The 13,600-nt window shown below is 38.8% G+C and overlaps 2 protein-coding genes across 2 annotated transcripts in view; one reads left to right on the top strand and one right to left on the bottom strand.

Annotated features, from left to right (window-relative positions):
- The first annotated feature begins 479 nt into the window (after positions 1-479).
- Positions 480-12,524, top strand: ndufaf5 (NADH:ubiquinone oxidoreductase complex assembly factor 5). The gene is made up of 11 exons (XM_036557208.1): positions 480-872; positions 2,090-2,130; positions 2,795-2,858; positions 5,137-5,184; positions 5,334-5,437; positions 5,810-5,849; positions 7,534-7,731; positions 8,956-9,016; positions 9,105-9,188; positions 11,330-11,412; positions 12,294-12,524. Exons 1-11 carry the CDS (start codon positions 579-581, stop codon positions 12,387-12,389), a joined length of 1,113 nt encoding a protein of 370 aa, XP_036413101.1. The 5' UTR covers positions 480-578; the 3' UTR covers positions 12,390-12,524.
- Positions 12,525-12,530: 6 nt separating this feature from the next.
- The window catches only part of kif16ba (kinesin family member 16Ba), a 56,970-nt gene continuing 55,900 nt past the window's right edge, over positions 12,531-13,600 (bottom strand). Inside the window, exon 34 of the mRNA XM_036557205.1 lies at positions 12,531-12,670. Within this exon, the coding sequence (XP_036413098.1) occupies positions 12,545-12,670 (126 nt within the window). The 3' untranslated portion in view covers positions 12,531-12,544. The remainder of the gene's footprint in view (positions 12,671-13,600) is intronic.

Genomic DNA, 13,600 nt, shown 5'->3' with positions numbered 1-13,600 from the left:
TTCCAGTATGTGGATTTTGTCGCCCTTGTGAGTCATGATGCTTTACCGCCACCTACTGGTGTGGCGTTATTGCTCAAACAACATACAGAACCAACAGACCAAATAATGGAAAAAATAGTTTTAATTTATTTTAAAATATATCCTGAACAATGTATTTTGGTTGAATTCTTATAAGCATAAATACATTTAATATGAATATGAATATGAATATGAATATGCATGTATGTCCGGATTTGAGGCCTCCCATTGGCAGAGACCTTATAACCCGTGTAAACGTGTTTTATTTTTTTTGGTCACGTTATCGCCACTAAATTTTACATGTTAACGCGGAAAACTTTATTAACGTGTTGATTTTATGGACGCCTTCCATATTAAAGAACCGTCTCTTTTAAACAGTGTAGTCCACTAGATAGTGTACAAGTCGAAGTGCGCCAATTGGAACACGCCCGCTACGTCACAGTCAGAGTCTCACGCTGAAAGGTCAACGCCGCCGAGTGGAAGCGACGCTCCCGCGTGAGAGTGTCCTGATCTCAGTCCAGTCTGCTTATCTCATGGACTGACTAGCCTTATTTCAGACTATGAATAACCTGGTCAGTAGCCGCTCTGTCGGCGGAGCCTGTCTGCTCTGCCGCAGAGGGGTCGCCGTCTCAGCTCGGGTCACTCAGCGGGCTCAGAGTAGCGGCACTGCTGGCCGTGTTAACCCCGCACAGCACCAGCTTCACCCCCCAGCACTGACCCGGCTCTCCTCCAGACTCCTCTCCTCCAGACAGGGAGGCATGATGAACGTGTTCGACAGAAGCATGAAGAGGAGGCAGAAGAAATGGGCCTCTTCTTTACAGGACAACACCAAATACGACTACTTGAGAGACGAGGTCAGGCTTTGCTGTAGGGCTGTCACAATCGATTATATTAGTAATCGAGTAATCGGATCCCAGTATTTCTCTTAAATGCCTGAAAATGAACAGGGGCTGCAAATCAGATGCAGCTGGAAGTCCTGTAGAGCCCGTGTGACGTGCTGCATTGTATGTAATGTTAATCTGAGTGCCCTTGTCAAATAAATACATATGGACGATTAATCGAGGACTCAGAGATTTTCTTTAAAGAGGACAAACAATAAAAATGGACTTAACTGTACAATAACATAATTCATAGCTATCATTCAAGGCTATGTAGCAAAAATGCATACAAATGATTATATATTTAGTGTATATATACACTGTTTAATGAAGTTCATTTAAACACCTCCTTGTTTTTACTCTCATTGTCCATTTTATCAGCTCCACTTACTATATAGGTGCACTTTGTAGTTCTACAGTTACAGACTGTAGTCCATCTGTTTCTCTGCATACTTTGTTAGCCCTCTTTTACCCTGTTCTTCAGTGGTCAGGACCCCCATGGACCCTCACAGAGCAGGTACTGTTTGGGTGGTGGATCATTCTCAGCACTGCAGTAACACTGATGTGGTGGTGGTGTGTTAGTGTGTGTTGTGCTGGTCTGAGTGGATCAGACACAGCAGTGCTGCTGGAGTTTTTAAACCCTGTGTCCACTCACTGTCCACTCTATTAGACACTCCTACCTTGTCAGTCCACCTTGTAGATGTAAAGTCAGAGACAGTAGCTCATCTGCTGCTGCACAGTTTGTGTTGGTCATCCTCTAGTCCTTCATCAGTGGTCACAGGATGCTGCCCACAGGACGCTGTTGGCTGGATATTTTTGGTTGGTGGACTATTCTCAGTCCAGCAGTGACACTGAGGTGTTTAAAAACTCCAGCAGCACTGCTGTGTCTGATCCACTCAGACCAGCACAACACACACTAACACACCACCACCACATCAGTGTTACTGCAGTGCTGAGAATGATCCACCACCCAAACAGTACCTGCTCTGTGAGGGTCCATGGGGGTCCTGACCACTGAAGAACAGGGTAAAAGGGGGCTAACAAAGTATGCAGAGAAACAGATGGACTACAGTCTGTAACTGTAGAACTACAAAGTGCACCTATATAGTAAGTGGAGCTGATAAAATGGACAATGAGCGTAGAAACGAGACGTTGTCAGATATTTACACGTACGTTGTGGTTATATGTTGCAGGTTGGAAGCAGAGTTGCAGACAGGATTTATGACATTGCGAGGTAAGATTATGTTCCTTGTTGTTTGGCAAGGATGTGTTGAATTTCAAGCAGCTGTCTGAGACCCCTGCCCTGCGATGGACTGGCGACCTGTCCAGGGTGTATCCTGCCTTCCGGCCAATGACAGCTGGGATAGGCTCCAGCACCCCACTGCGACCCAGAAGGATAAGCAGTTTAGATGATGTGTGTGTGTGTGTGTGTCTGAGACCCCAGTCTTTGAGGACCACAGTGGTGCAGAGTTTAGTGTTTGCCCTGATTTGACTAATTAGCGACTTTCAGAGGCCTCAACAAGTTCAGTAAGACCTATGAGAGCGTGGGTCCAGCAAATAAGCCTTATTGATACAATTTCCCTTAAATGTAGGTGACCAGCCAAGACGCTTTAGTTGTGCACTGGAGCTGTGAGGCTAATGTAGCTAACAAGTAATGGAAGCTTATACTCCAGCAATTAGCGTTGTGCTAACAGCAAGCTTAGATCATCACACAGAATCTTCAACCATGTGGGTTAATAAACATGCTGGTTTCTGACTCAGTATGACCTGCTTTTAGTTATGAATCGGACAAAATTTACTGCCGCTATTTTTATGTTGTCAGCATTAATCTTTGCAGTGATGTGCCTCCCCAAGATTTGAGTCTTACGATGTTTCTTACGTGTACGGCGTGTCTGCAGGACCTTCCCGTTAGCGCTAGACGTGGGCTGTGGGAAAAGCCACATCGCGGAGCATCTCAGCAAGGTAGGCCTGCCAGCTCTAATCTGAGCATCAGTTAGCTTTAGTGGCAGCCCTGTTACATTTGGGGCTGTCTGTCGATTCTGTTAGTAATCATGTAATCTGACACTTATGTTGATGATTAGTTAAGTGTTTGGAGTTTTATAAAAGGCCAAATGATAATAATAGACTCAACTGAACATTACATCACCATAACCTCACGGGTTTTTCACAAACGCTGTATCACTCCGCTGAGACGCCGTTGCTAAGCAACGACTTTGACAGCTGTAGGAGACGCTCAAGACATCTGAACGTTTTTACTTCTTACTTTGCCACAAACAGAAAATGGACACTTTTAAGGTCACATTTGACCGACAGCCGATTTGGTCCGACTCTGAAGATGAGACTACACTAAATTCCCAAACTGTCAGTTGGTCTGTGTGGAGCTGGAGAACGAACTTCCGGCTCTGCAGCGAGTGGGCGGAGTTCGTTTCTCTGACGTAGCAACAAGCTGCTCATTAAGGAACTATAATTTGGTGAAGAAACTGCGAACATTAAAACATATTAAACGCCGCGTTCACGGCCCAGTTTATTAATTTATTACTTTATTTATTTAACTGTTGTATAAAAGCAATATAACACTTGAGGAGTGTGTTATTGCGAATAACATCACAGCTGTGACGATCTACGACGACCAAATCACAGCCGTGATGTTATTTCACGATAACACACTCCCTCTCATGTTCTATTGCTTAAGTAACAAACTACGCAAACACTTTACAAGATAGCAAAATACTTCGCTGTGTAAAGATAAATTAGAAAGCCTTTAATAGACCTACATGCTTATAAATGGGAGTCACCAGGCTCTGTTTGTCACTGTAAGAGATGTGAGAGCAGCAGGGGCAATAAAAATACGCATTGTCAGTAGAAAAAACTGCACTTATTAATAGTCTATCCCAGGGGTCGGCAACCTAAATGTTAAGAAGAGCCATTTTGTCCTTTCAACAAAAACCCTTTGTTGAAAACCAACATGTGAAGCCACAACATTTTATGTCCATTTTACCATCTTGGCTGTAAATAAGTCTCAGTGTGTGCTGATGTACTAGTATAGGATAAAAATATAATATAAACAAAAACTCAGACTTACTTTGCTCTGCTTTAAGCTTTAGCTCAGCTATAGCTGCTTTTCTCGCATCTCCAGCAGGAAACTTTTCCACAGAAGTTGAACAGTTTCTTTTAAAATGTCTCTCAACGTTCAACTTTTTACGAGGCTGAAGTCGCTTCTCATTCGTCAGCATCTTCTTCGAATTTTCCTGTTCCACCTTAAATGGTGCCTGAGGTGGCAGAATATAACTGCTGCACCATTTAAGGTGGAACGGGACAATTCAAACAAGAAGCTGGCGAATGAGACACATTTTGAAAAATTGGTGGATTTCCCCTTTAAATTAAACAGACTGTTTTTTTGTTACTGCACCTTTAAGACCGATATATGTAAACGAGCTCTGTCCTGTATTGTACCTCGTTCAAAAAACAGCCCAGACTGGTTTCATGTTTTTCAATGGTGCTGGGGAAATCCACCAATTTTTCAAAATTTCTGCATAATTATATCATTGCGATGTAAACAAAGTCAATCAGAGAGGTTTATCAGAGTCAGAACTGTTCACAGTGGTGGTGATGGGAACCAGATGTCCACCTCTGAAAGCTCCCTTTAGAGGAGGACGTTATTACATGAATGGATTACGAATACATTGCTTGGTGACCGAGACACTGTTTTACGATAGATTTGATTTCGGCCTTAAAACGGAATCTGTTTAATCCATTCAAGGTGGAGGGATACATCAGGTCGTTCTAAGGCAAAATAGTCCCCCCAAAAAATCATTTTAAATTTTCCACTATTAAACATTGTCAAACATGTCAGTATTGCACACAAAAACACGTGTAGGTTCACTGGTAGATCTGGATAGTAAATAAAATGGCTACATTTGCTTTATGGCTTTATTAGGCATGGCAACACCTGGTTCCCATCACCACCACTGTACAGCAATCGGAGCTGGTACGTTTTCTTTATAATGAACCATTTCACATCAAACCACTCTGAATGATTTTGTTTACATCTTAAAGACTCAACTATGCAGAATTGTTAAAAAATGGGTGGAATTCCCTTTTAAGGGATAAAGAGTGTTTGGAAAAAAGGAGTGAAATGCAAGAAAAATGGGCCCTTTAACTTGTTTTCACTTATAAAATCAACGAAACAGTAAAACAAAAAAAAACTGGTATAACGTTCTGTACATTCCTCTCTTTTCAGGAAGTTGTGGAGCGTCTTTTCCTCACTGACATCTCGGATGGTTTGCTGGTAAGTAACGCTGTACTAAAGTAAAGGCAGGGAAAAGGTCGAGAAAACGACGCATGTAAAATGAGTATCTTGGTCATGTTTACAGAGTCAGATTAGCTGAGCGTTTGGTTTGAGGAAGTCTGAGTCTCAAGTTGTTCTGTGTCTCTCAGAGGCAGAAAAAAGGGAGTGAGATGCCCACACACTGTGTAATGGCCGATGAGGAGTTCCTGCCCTTTCGGGAGAACACTTTTGACCTGGTGGTCAGCAGCCTGAGGTAATCATGTTTATTTTATTGTATTACAGTCAGTACAGAATGCATGTTTACTATGTGCTCTACTGTCTACTGCAGCATCACTGTAGAATAAGAGTTGGTTTTATTGTATAAATAAGATACAGCAGTAGCTCCCATTAAGATAATAAGAACAACAAGTAGTCTGTCTAGCAAAACAGAGAAAAACAGTCATAACACAATAAAGAATAAAATAGAATAAAGTGAAAATAGTTGCAGGCAGTAAAGATATCTACTAATTTCTGCTGTACATATGATAAATTCATCTTTCTATGAATGTGTGAGTAATCAGAGGATCTTTACCAGCCTTGTCTTATTATGTAAATTGTGTTTGTATTTTCTTCCTCATCTTTTCAGTATGCACTGGATCAATGATCTTCCTGGAGCTTTACGACAGGTACTACAATTCATACCTCTGACGTTTTGTGACAACCACTTGGGGAAAAAGGCTGTTTATTAAAATGTCATAATGTTCTGTTTATTAAGTCATAACATCATGACAGGTCTGCATAAACAAAGCACCATAAGTGAGTGATGACAACAATTGACCGTTAATGCTTAACCATTAATGATTAGTCCAGGCGACTAATGAAATAAGATAAAGATTAAACATATTAAGATAAACGCTTTTATTTCATTATATTGTATTTTTTAAATCTAATGAAGATGTTTAACTTTATGGCCATTGACTATTATAGTAAAATACATGAAAAATAAGCACAAAATAATTTTGGAAGGAAAAAAGTCTTTAAAACTTTAAAATGTCTTTAAAAATGTTTGTCCACAGAAGACAAATATCCTGTCTTTTCAGTAATTTAAAAAAATATAATTAATTAACAATGAAACAAAATTACAATAAACAACAATATTTCTCAAGTGCTCAGTTTGATCTGCTGAAATGCTGTACTTTATCATTATTATGAGATACTGGGTCATTATCTGTGAGTCATTAAGTCATTATGAGATCATGATGAGTAAGTCATTGTTATGTGATAGTATGTCTATTATTATGATAAAACTGTTATCATCATTCTTATGAGATAGTGAGTCATAATAATGAGATATATTGTTATTATGAGGCAGTGAGTCATTATTATGACCCACTATTGCATAATAATGAGATATTGTTGTTATGAGGCTGTGAGTCATTGTTATGAGATAGTGAGTCATAATAATGAGATATATTGTTATTATGAGGCAGTGAGTCATTATTATGACTCACTATTGCATAATAATGAGATATTGTTATTATGAGGCTGTAAGTCTTTATTATGAGACAGTGGGTTACAATAATGAGATACATTGTTATTATGAGGCAGCAAGTCATTATTATGAGATATTTGGGTCATTTTTATGAGGTGGTGAATCTTTATTATGAGACAATAAGTCATAATTATGAAATAGTGGGTCACAATAATGAGATACATTGTAAATTTGAGACAGTAAGTCATTGTTATGAGATAATTGGTCACCATAATGAGATACATTGTTATTATGAGGCAGTCAGTCATAATTATGAGATAGTTGGTCACAATAATGAGATACATTGTTATTATGAGGCAGTTAGTCATTATTATGAGATACTGGGTCATTTTTATGAGGTGGTGAATCTTTATTATGAGACAGTAAGTCATTATGAGATAGTAAGCCATTACTATGAGATACTGGGTCTTTATTTTGAGATAGTAACTTATTATGATCAATATGATTATAGTAACTCATTATTTCCCAATCCCAGCGCTGGGGACCCCACACTGTGCACATTCTGTGCGTTCCCTCATGTAGCACCTTCAAATGAGCATAATTCATTTATAAGATCCTCGTGTTCTGGGTTATAGGTCATTATTAATGGATAGTAGGTCATTAATATAAGATATTAACTCATTATTATAAAATATTAAGTCATTTTATAACAAAACTTTCTCTTTATTACAAGTTATTAAATACCTTTTATGTTCCAGTGGCAGTAAAGGGATTACGAAGGCTTTCAGTACCTCCTGCAGTTTTTCTGGAGAGGTAAAACTCCAGAATCTCTACCACTAATGACCTGATGGGCTTTTGTTCCTCTCCTCTCCTCTCAGATTCATCAGGTGCTGAAGCCGGACGGGGTGTTTATCGGGGCGATGGTCGGAGGGGAGACTCTGTATGAGCTACGCTGTTCTCTGCAGTTGGCTGAGCTGGAGAGGGAGGGGGGCTTTTCCCCCCATATATCCCCCTACACCGCCGTCACTGACCTGGGCAACCTGCTCGGCCAAGCTGGCTTCAACATGCTAACAGTGGTTAGTAGTGACTGGATAACCTATAGTTTATTAACAATTCTACAAGTGGGTCATTCTACAGAAATGTCCATTTTTGTGTCCCTGGCGTTTACAGATATATTACACTTGAAAACATATTAGAGTTACAATTTATTAGATTTTAAAATAAAACAATAAGTTTGACAGTTACACCTTTTTGAGCATCAATTCAGCAATATTGGTTTTAAATCAATTATCTAGAATTCCAAGCACCACAGAAGAGCTCGTCCTCTGAGTCATGTGTAAAGTGACATATTTTGAAGTAAAAACGTTTTTCTGCACTTTTAACTACAATAATCTATACATGACTGTGACATATATGATTAAAATGACATAAAGAAAACCAAATAAAAATAAATATTATAAAATATGTAATGAAAGTTGTCCCTAGGAGTCATGTCACTGGTGTTACCGCGTAACAAAAAATCTCTTATTTTGAAATAAAAATCACACTGATGACATCACTGGACCTGCTTTTACCTGTTTTCTGAGGATCTATGAAGAAAAGCTCATGGTGAGTCCACTGTGTCTTTCAGTTATCAGAGATTTTCTCATTTAGCTCATGATTTCATATGAAGCTTTTAGCTGAAGTCACTGGTGTGACCGACATTATTCTTAGATAACTGGGAAAAAATAGAAAACAAATGGATTAAATTACATATTTTAGTGGATATTCCATGATTGACAACATGATGTTTGATGCTCTGTAGCAGCCGTTTTGTAAAATGCATTGTTCATTAAAATGTCTCTGGTGTTCCCTTTCTTATGTGTAACACTGAAGAGGATCAGTAACACCAGTGACTCCTATGGAGAGATAGAAAAGTGGACGTTTCTGTAGAATGACCCAAGTTCTGGCGTTACCGGTATTTGGTAAAGCTCAGTAATATAAGCCAAAAATAAGCACTGTCCTCTTCTCCTATTGGATAGACTTGATATTAGGCTTAAATAAATAATTCAGTCAGAAATGCTAATGTTTCCAATAATAAATGGAAATGAACAGCCTTGGATTATGCAAATTGTTGGCTACTGGCTTTGTTTGTTAGCCACATTAGCAAGACTGGTGAGTCCGTTCCTTTAAGTGATCTGGCTAACTGAGAAACCCTGCTTTATGAAGTGCACGGCTGGACTGAAGCCTATTATTAAAATTATGAAGCCTAATGTAAAACTCTCCTAAAAGAACACTTATGTGTTTGTTTATTTGTGCAGGACGTTGATGAGATTCAGGTTCATTACCCAGGGATGCTTGAAGTCATGTGTGATTTACAAGGTAGGATTCTGCATCGTCCTCCAAACGACTGAGACCTGAATAATCTAGAATTACATCCTCACACTTCTGCTTCTGTGCTGTGTTTGAGGTATGGGTGAGAGTAACTGCGCGTGGAACAGGAAGTCCCTCCTGCACAGAGACACCATTCTAGCAGCGGCAGCTGTTTATAAAGGTGAGCTGAGTCGTGAACACAGACTTCAGTCACTCAGTGCATTTTCAGGACAGGCTGCCTTTACATTATGACGGCGGATGGATGACACACTGCAGAGATTTCATGTTTTTCAGTGGTGTGGTGACGTGCAGTATTGGGCCAGCAGCATATCATTGAACTTTGAGTTCAACTTTTGTTGTAAGCCGCGGTGGAGGAAAAACCTGGCACTGAAGGGGTTAAAGGGGAATTCCACCAGTTTTTCAAATTATCTGCACAAGCAAATGATAATTCAGAGGGGTTTAGTGTGAAATGCTCCGTTCTACACAATCTTTGAGTCAGAATTATTCATAGTGGTGGTGATAGGAACCAAATGTCTCCCTCACAGACAGTTATTACATGAAATGGTGAGGAATACACTGCCTGATGCCCGAGACACTGCTTTACAATAGTTTTGAGAAGAAGAATGTGTTCATCAGCATTACATATAAAAACTCAGAAGACTTGTGTAGGTTCTGTCGGGACCCCTTCAACCCCAGGCCTCCAACATAATATTATGAATAAAAAAGAAATCTTAGTACTGGCTAAACACTTCCACTAATAACTGTTTTAAGTCTAAGTTCTCAAAAGATGTTAAAAAGGAAAGAGTCTTCAGACGCTGAGTTTGTGGAAGAGGGAAAAAGGCTTCTTCTTTATTTCAGCATCAGGTGGCACAGAGTCTCGAGAGACCCAACTGTGGTTTGATATCCCCCGCCTTACTTCTCAAATTTTGATATTAGCTCATTCTCTAATAGGTGCATCTCTTCGTCCATCAATTTGGCCATCGCATGATGAGCTCACTCCTAAAAACTGGTTTCACATGGTTTTTACCTGTCTGCTTTACTTTCATGGTCATCTTGCCCCTCTCTTCACTGGGTCAGTAGGTACACACAGGCCTCTCTGTGAACCCAGGGCCTTTCTAGTGTCTAGAATCTCAGACAGACTAAGGCCGACCCTTTGTGAAAGAATTAATATTCTCTGTCAGCCAATACTACCTATTTGGTTATTGATTACAATATCTAATCTATCTGATTACTGATTAAGGGAATATTTATTCAAAATCTCTGTCAGCTCACTGCTGGTTTTGGATAGTAATTTAAATGGCTATATCTCTGTTGTTGACATTGTGACCCCTGGTTCCTGTCACCACTATTGTATGGACAGTAAGTTTCTCTACAGTGAAGCGTTTCACATCAAACCACTGTTTTTTTTTAACATCTCGATGACCGAACTGCACAGAAATGTTGAAAAATCTGTGGAATTCCCTTTCAACACTTATTTAGGATAAAACAGCTCAAATCAAACTAACACTTTCAGCACAGGTGCAGGAACGCCTCTTTTATTGCAGCACAGCTATCACAAAGGAAACGTTTACATGGCTGCATGGCGCCGTCAGTCACATACTGTGGCTACGTTGCACGTAATAACTCTTTTTAATGCCAGCATGTAAGCGTTGCATGGTTTATGTCACGTTACGACAGTTTACTTATGATGTCAGTATCAAGACTGTTCAAGATTGTGAGTTGATACTTTTAGTGATATTTTAGCAAAAAATCAAATAGTTTTCCCATCATACCTCAAACGTAGTCAATGAAATAAGATGTGTTTGGTGTCTAATTTGGGGATTTGGAGACCTCTCTGGTGGAAATGTGTAATTGCACATATTTTGTAACACGGGTTGTGTTTCGGACCCCTTTCCTGAGGGGACGAATCTGATGATTGCAAGCGAGTTGAAAGAGAATTCAAATTGAAATCAGTCAAAACTTGGTGAAGGACTGTTAATGACTGTCCTCTGTTAATGTGAGTGAATTATCTACTGTCTACTATCATCATCATGTCTTCATCAGTATAATGTTGATTTTTCATTTGTGACTTAAACATCAAGTGGGATCATCTTTTTGAGTCTGTTTGTGTGGCGTTAATACATATAGACGTATGACGTGGTCCAAAAAACACCCACCAAATCTGACCGGACACGTCCGACTGTGAAATGATTTCAGGCTTTAGAGGGCGACTCACAGTAGAGCTCGCACACCATATTTTAGCGTGTTTTGCTACATCTTTCAACAAAATACTAATAGCTTAGCTTCAACAGGACTAAATCTGTTTGCTGTTCTTTGTTTTAGAGATGTATGGTAATGAGGACGGATCTGTCCCAGCTACATTTGAGATCCTGTACATGATTGGTTGGAAACCTCACGAGTCTCAGGTTTGTTTACAAGTTCAATGACTCTGGATCACCAAATTTTAACCAGTTATTGTGAAAATTTGTTTCAGAAACAGATTAAATATCAAAATCTGCATTTTTGGAATTTATTAATTGTCATTCCAACACCAATCAGGCATAACATTATGACCACCTCCTTGTTTCTATGTGTCTGATCCACTCAGACCAGCACAACACACACTAACACACCACCACCAGTCAGTGTTACTGCAGGGCTGAGAATGATCCACCACCCAAATAGTACCTGCCCTGTGAGGGTCCATGGGGGTCCTGACCACTGAAGAACAGGGTAAAAGGGGGGTAACAAAGTATGCAGAGAAACAGATGGACTACAGTCTGTAATTGTAGAACTACAAAGTGCACCTATATAGTAAGTGGAGCTGATAAAATGGACAATGAGCATAGAAACAAGGAGGTGCTCATAATGTTATGCCTGATCGGTGTAATTTGTAAACATGTAGCATGTTGTTGCTGTCCCAATAAAAATGAGTGTCTCAAAAATAGTAACATAACCGCTTTTAATGCAAGTTAAAAGTAAAGAGCTTTTATTTTGGAGCATTTCTATTAAAAAATCACATGTAAATGGTAGCTACTGTACCAATCAATAGATTTAAAAATAATAATACGATTTTTTTTTTGCACAGCTGCGATATCTAGAACGTTTTGTGATGAATACACCAATTAAAATGTCCAAAATTATTTAGAATTAAATTTCTTTATATTAACATGATTTAAAGTTTTTCCTTCTCCTGTAAAGTTATGGAGATGTGAGATTTAATCTGAACTACAGTTACTCTACACTCCTCAAATTTCTTACAGCAACATTTCTAAAGCTTTTAATGCGCTTAACTTTTCCTTTTCAGGCCAAACCAGCTAAAAGGGGCTCGGCGACTGTGTCATTTGCTGATTTGTCAAAGATCAGCCAATCAGAGGCCAGCATCAAGACTGACAAGCCATAGAACTGCTGCCATCCCAGACTAGTCCATAAACATTACATAAGCAGCACTGCTGCTTAATAAAATGTACATAAATGCTGTGTTATATGTACAAATATCACATGAAAAATGTACTTTTGTAGAGAAATAAAACTCAAAAACTAATCAACTGTATGAATTTAATGGGGTGGTAGACGGAGCAGAATTTCAACAATCAGCTTGCCAGTAAAATGAAATGTTTTGAGAACAAATATACATACAAACACATAAATAACTGAGATCATGTTCTCCACCAACAGTCGTTGCTGTGAGAGAAATAGAGGGACAAAAGAAAGTGCATTATTTTTGCATGGCTTATTAAATATTCCATCTCAAGTCTGAAACCCAACATATTTGTAGTGCATGAGTTAGGAAAAAGGAAAGTATAGGAAATCAAATTTTCAATGAAGAAGTGAAAATAACAACCTTTTCTAAGTAAAAAAGCAATAGAAATCAAAGCACTTGCATGAGAGAAGACAGAAATGTCTAGAAATGCTAATACAACTGTACAGTCCCTTTCACCCCCTCATATTGCATTAGTACAAGCACCTTTATACAGACTGCTCAATAATATACACATTGACATGGTGGATTCTACACATATGGCTTTCAAAGGAGCATCACTGGCTGTGCAGACGAGTTATTTAGTTCCAGTATAATTCCAGTATATGTCTTCACTATACAATCATTTTGAACTATGTATTCTGCCAGTTTTAATCATTTCTCTTTACATAAATGATGTAACCTATTTGTCCAGCATAAACTGATGCTTAGCTTTGCTTTGAAATGGACCCACCCATGTTCTGCCCACAGATGGGCTCTTTCATACATACTGTTGCAAGTTTAGACGAGCTTTGCAGGACGTTAGCAAAGATTCCATTCAAAATAATGAGAAATTGTAGCTCAGCCTTTGTCAAAATACATGGTTTAACATATTATGTAATTATTGACAATGTTGGCTTATATTTTCTACACAAAGTTGATTTTCCAGTTTAAAATGCTACACTACCCAGACTAAAAGACTGGAAACTACAACAACCATGCTAACATTAGCTCAATTACAGGTCAAAGAGAAATAAATTCATCTTAGTTAGGAGTATGTCAAAATTTTGACTTTTATAAGAAATTTTAAGTCTTTTTAAATCTCCAAAAAATTACTTATTTTCTTAAAATTTGACAAAGTATGACTTTTCTTG

This window comes from Colossoma macropomum, unplaced genomic scaffold, assembly GCF_904425465.1.
Source record: "Colossoma macropomum unplaced genomic scaffold, Colossoma_macropomum, whole genome shotgun sequence".
In the NCBI taxonomy this organism is placed as follows: Eukaryota; Metazoa; Chordata; class Actinopteri; order Characiformes; family Serrasalmidae; genus Colossoma; species Colossoma macropomum.
This window is presented reverse-complemented; position numbering and strand designations above follow the sequence as displayed.

Excerpts from the sequence above, each read along its gene's own strand:
- ndufaf5 (XM_036557208.1), top strand. The coding sequence starts at position 579 with ATGAATAACCTGGTCAGTAGCCGCTCTGTCGGCGGAGCCTGTCTGCTC. Across the intron at positions 7,732-8,955 it reads GCTTCAACATGCTAACAGTG|GACGTTGATGAGATTCAGGT; the intron begins GTTAGTAGTGAC and ends TTATTTGTGCAG. Across the intron at positions 9,189-11,329 it reads AGCGGCAGCTGTTTATAAAG|AGATGTATGGTAATGAGGAC; the intron begins GTGAGCTGAGTC and ends TCTTTGTTTTAG.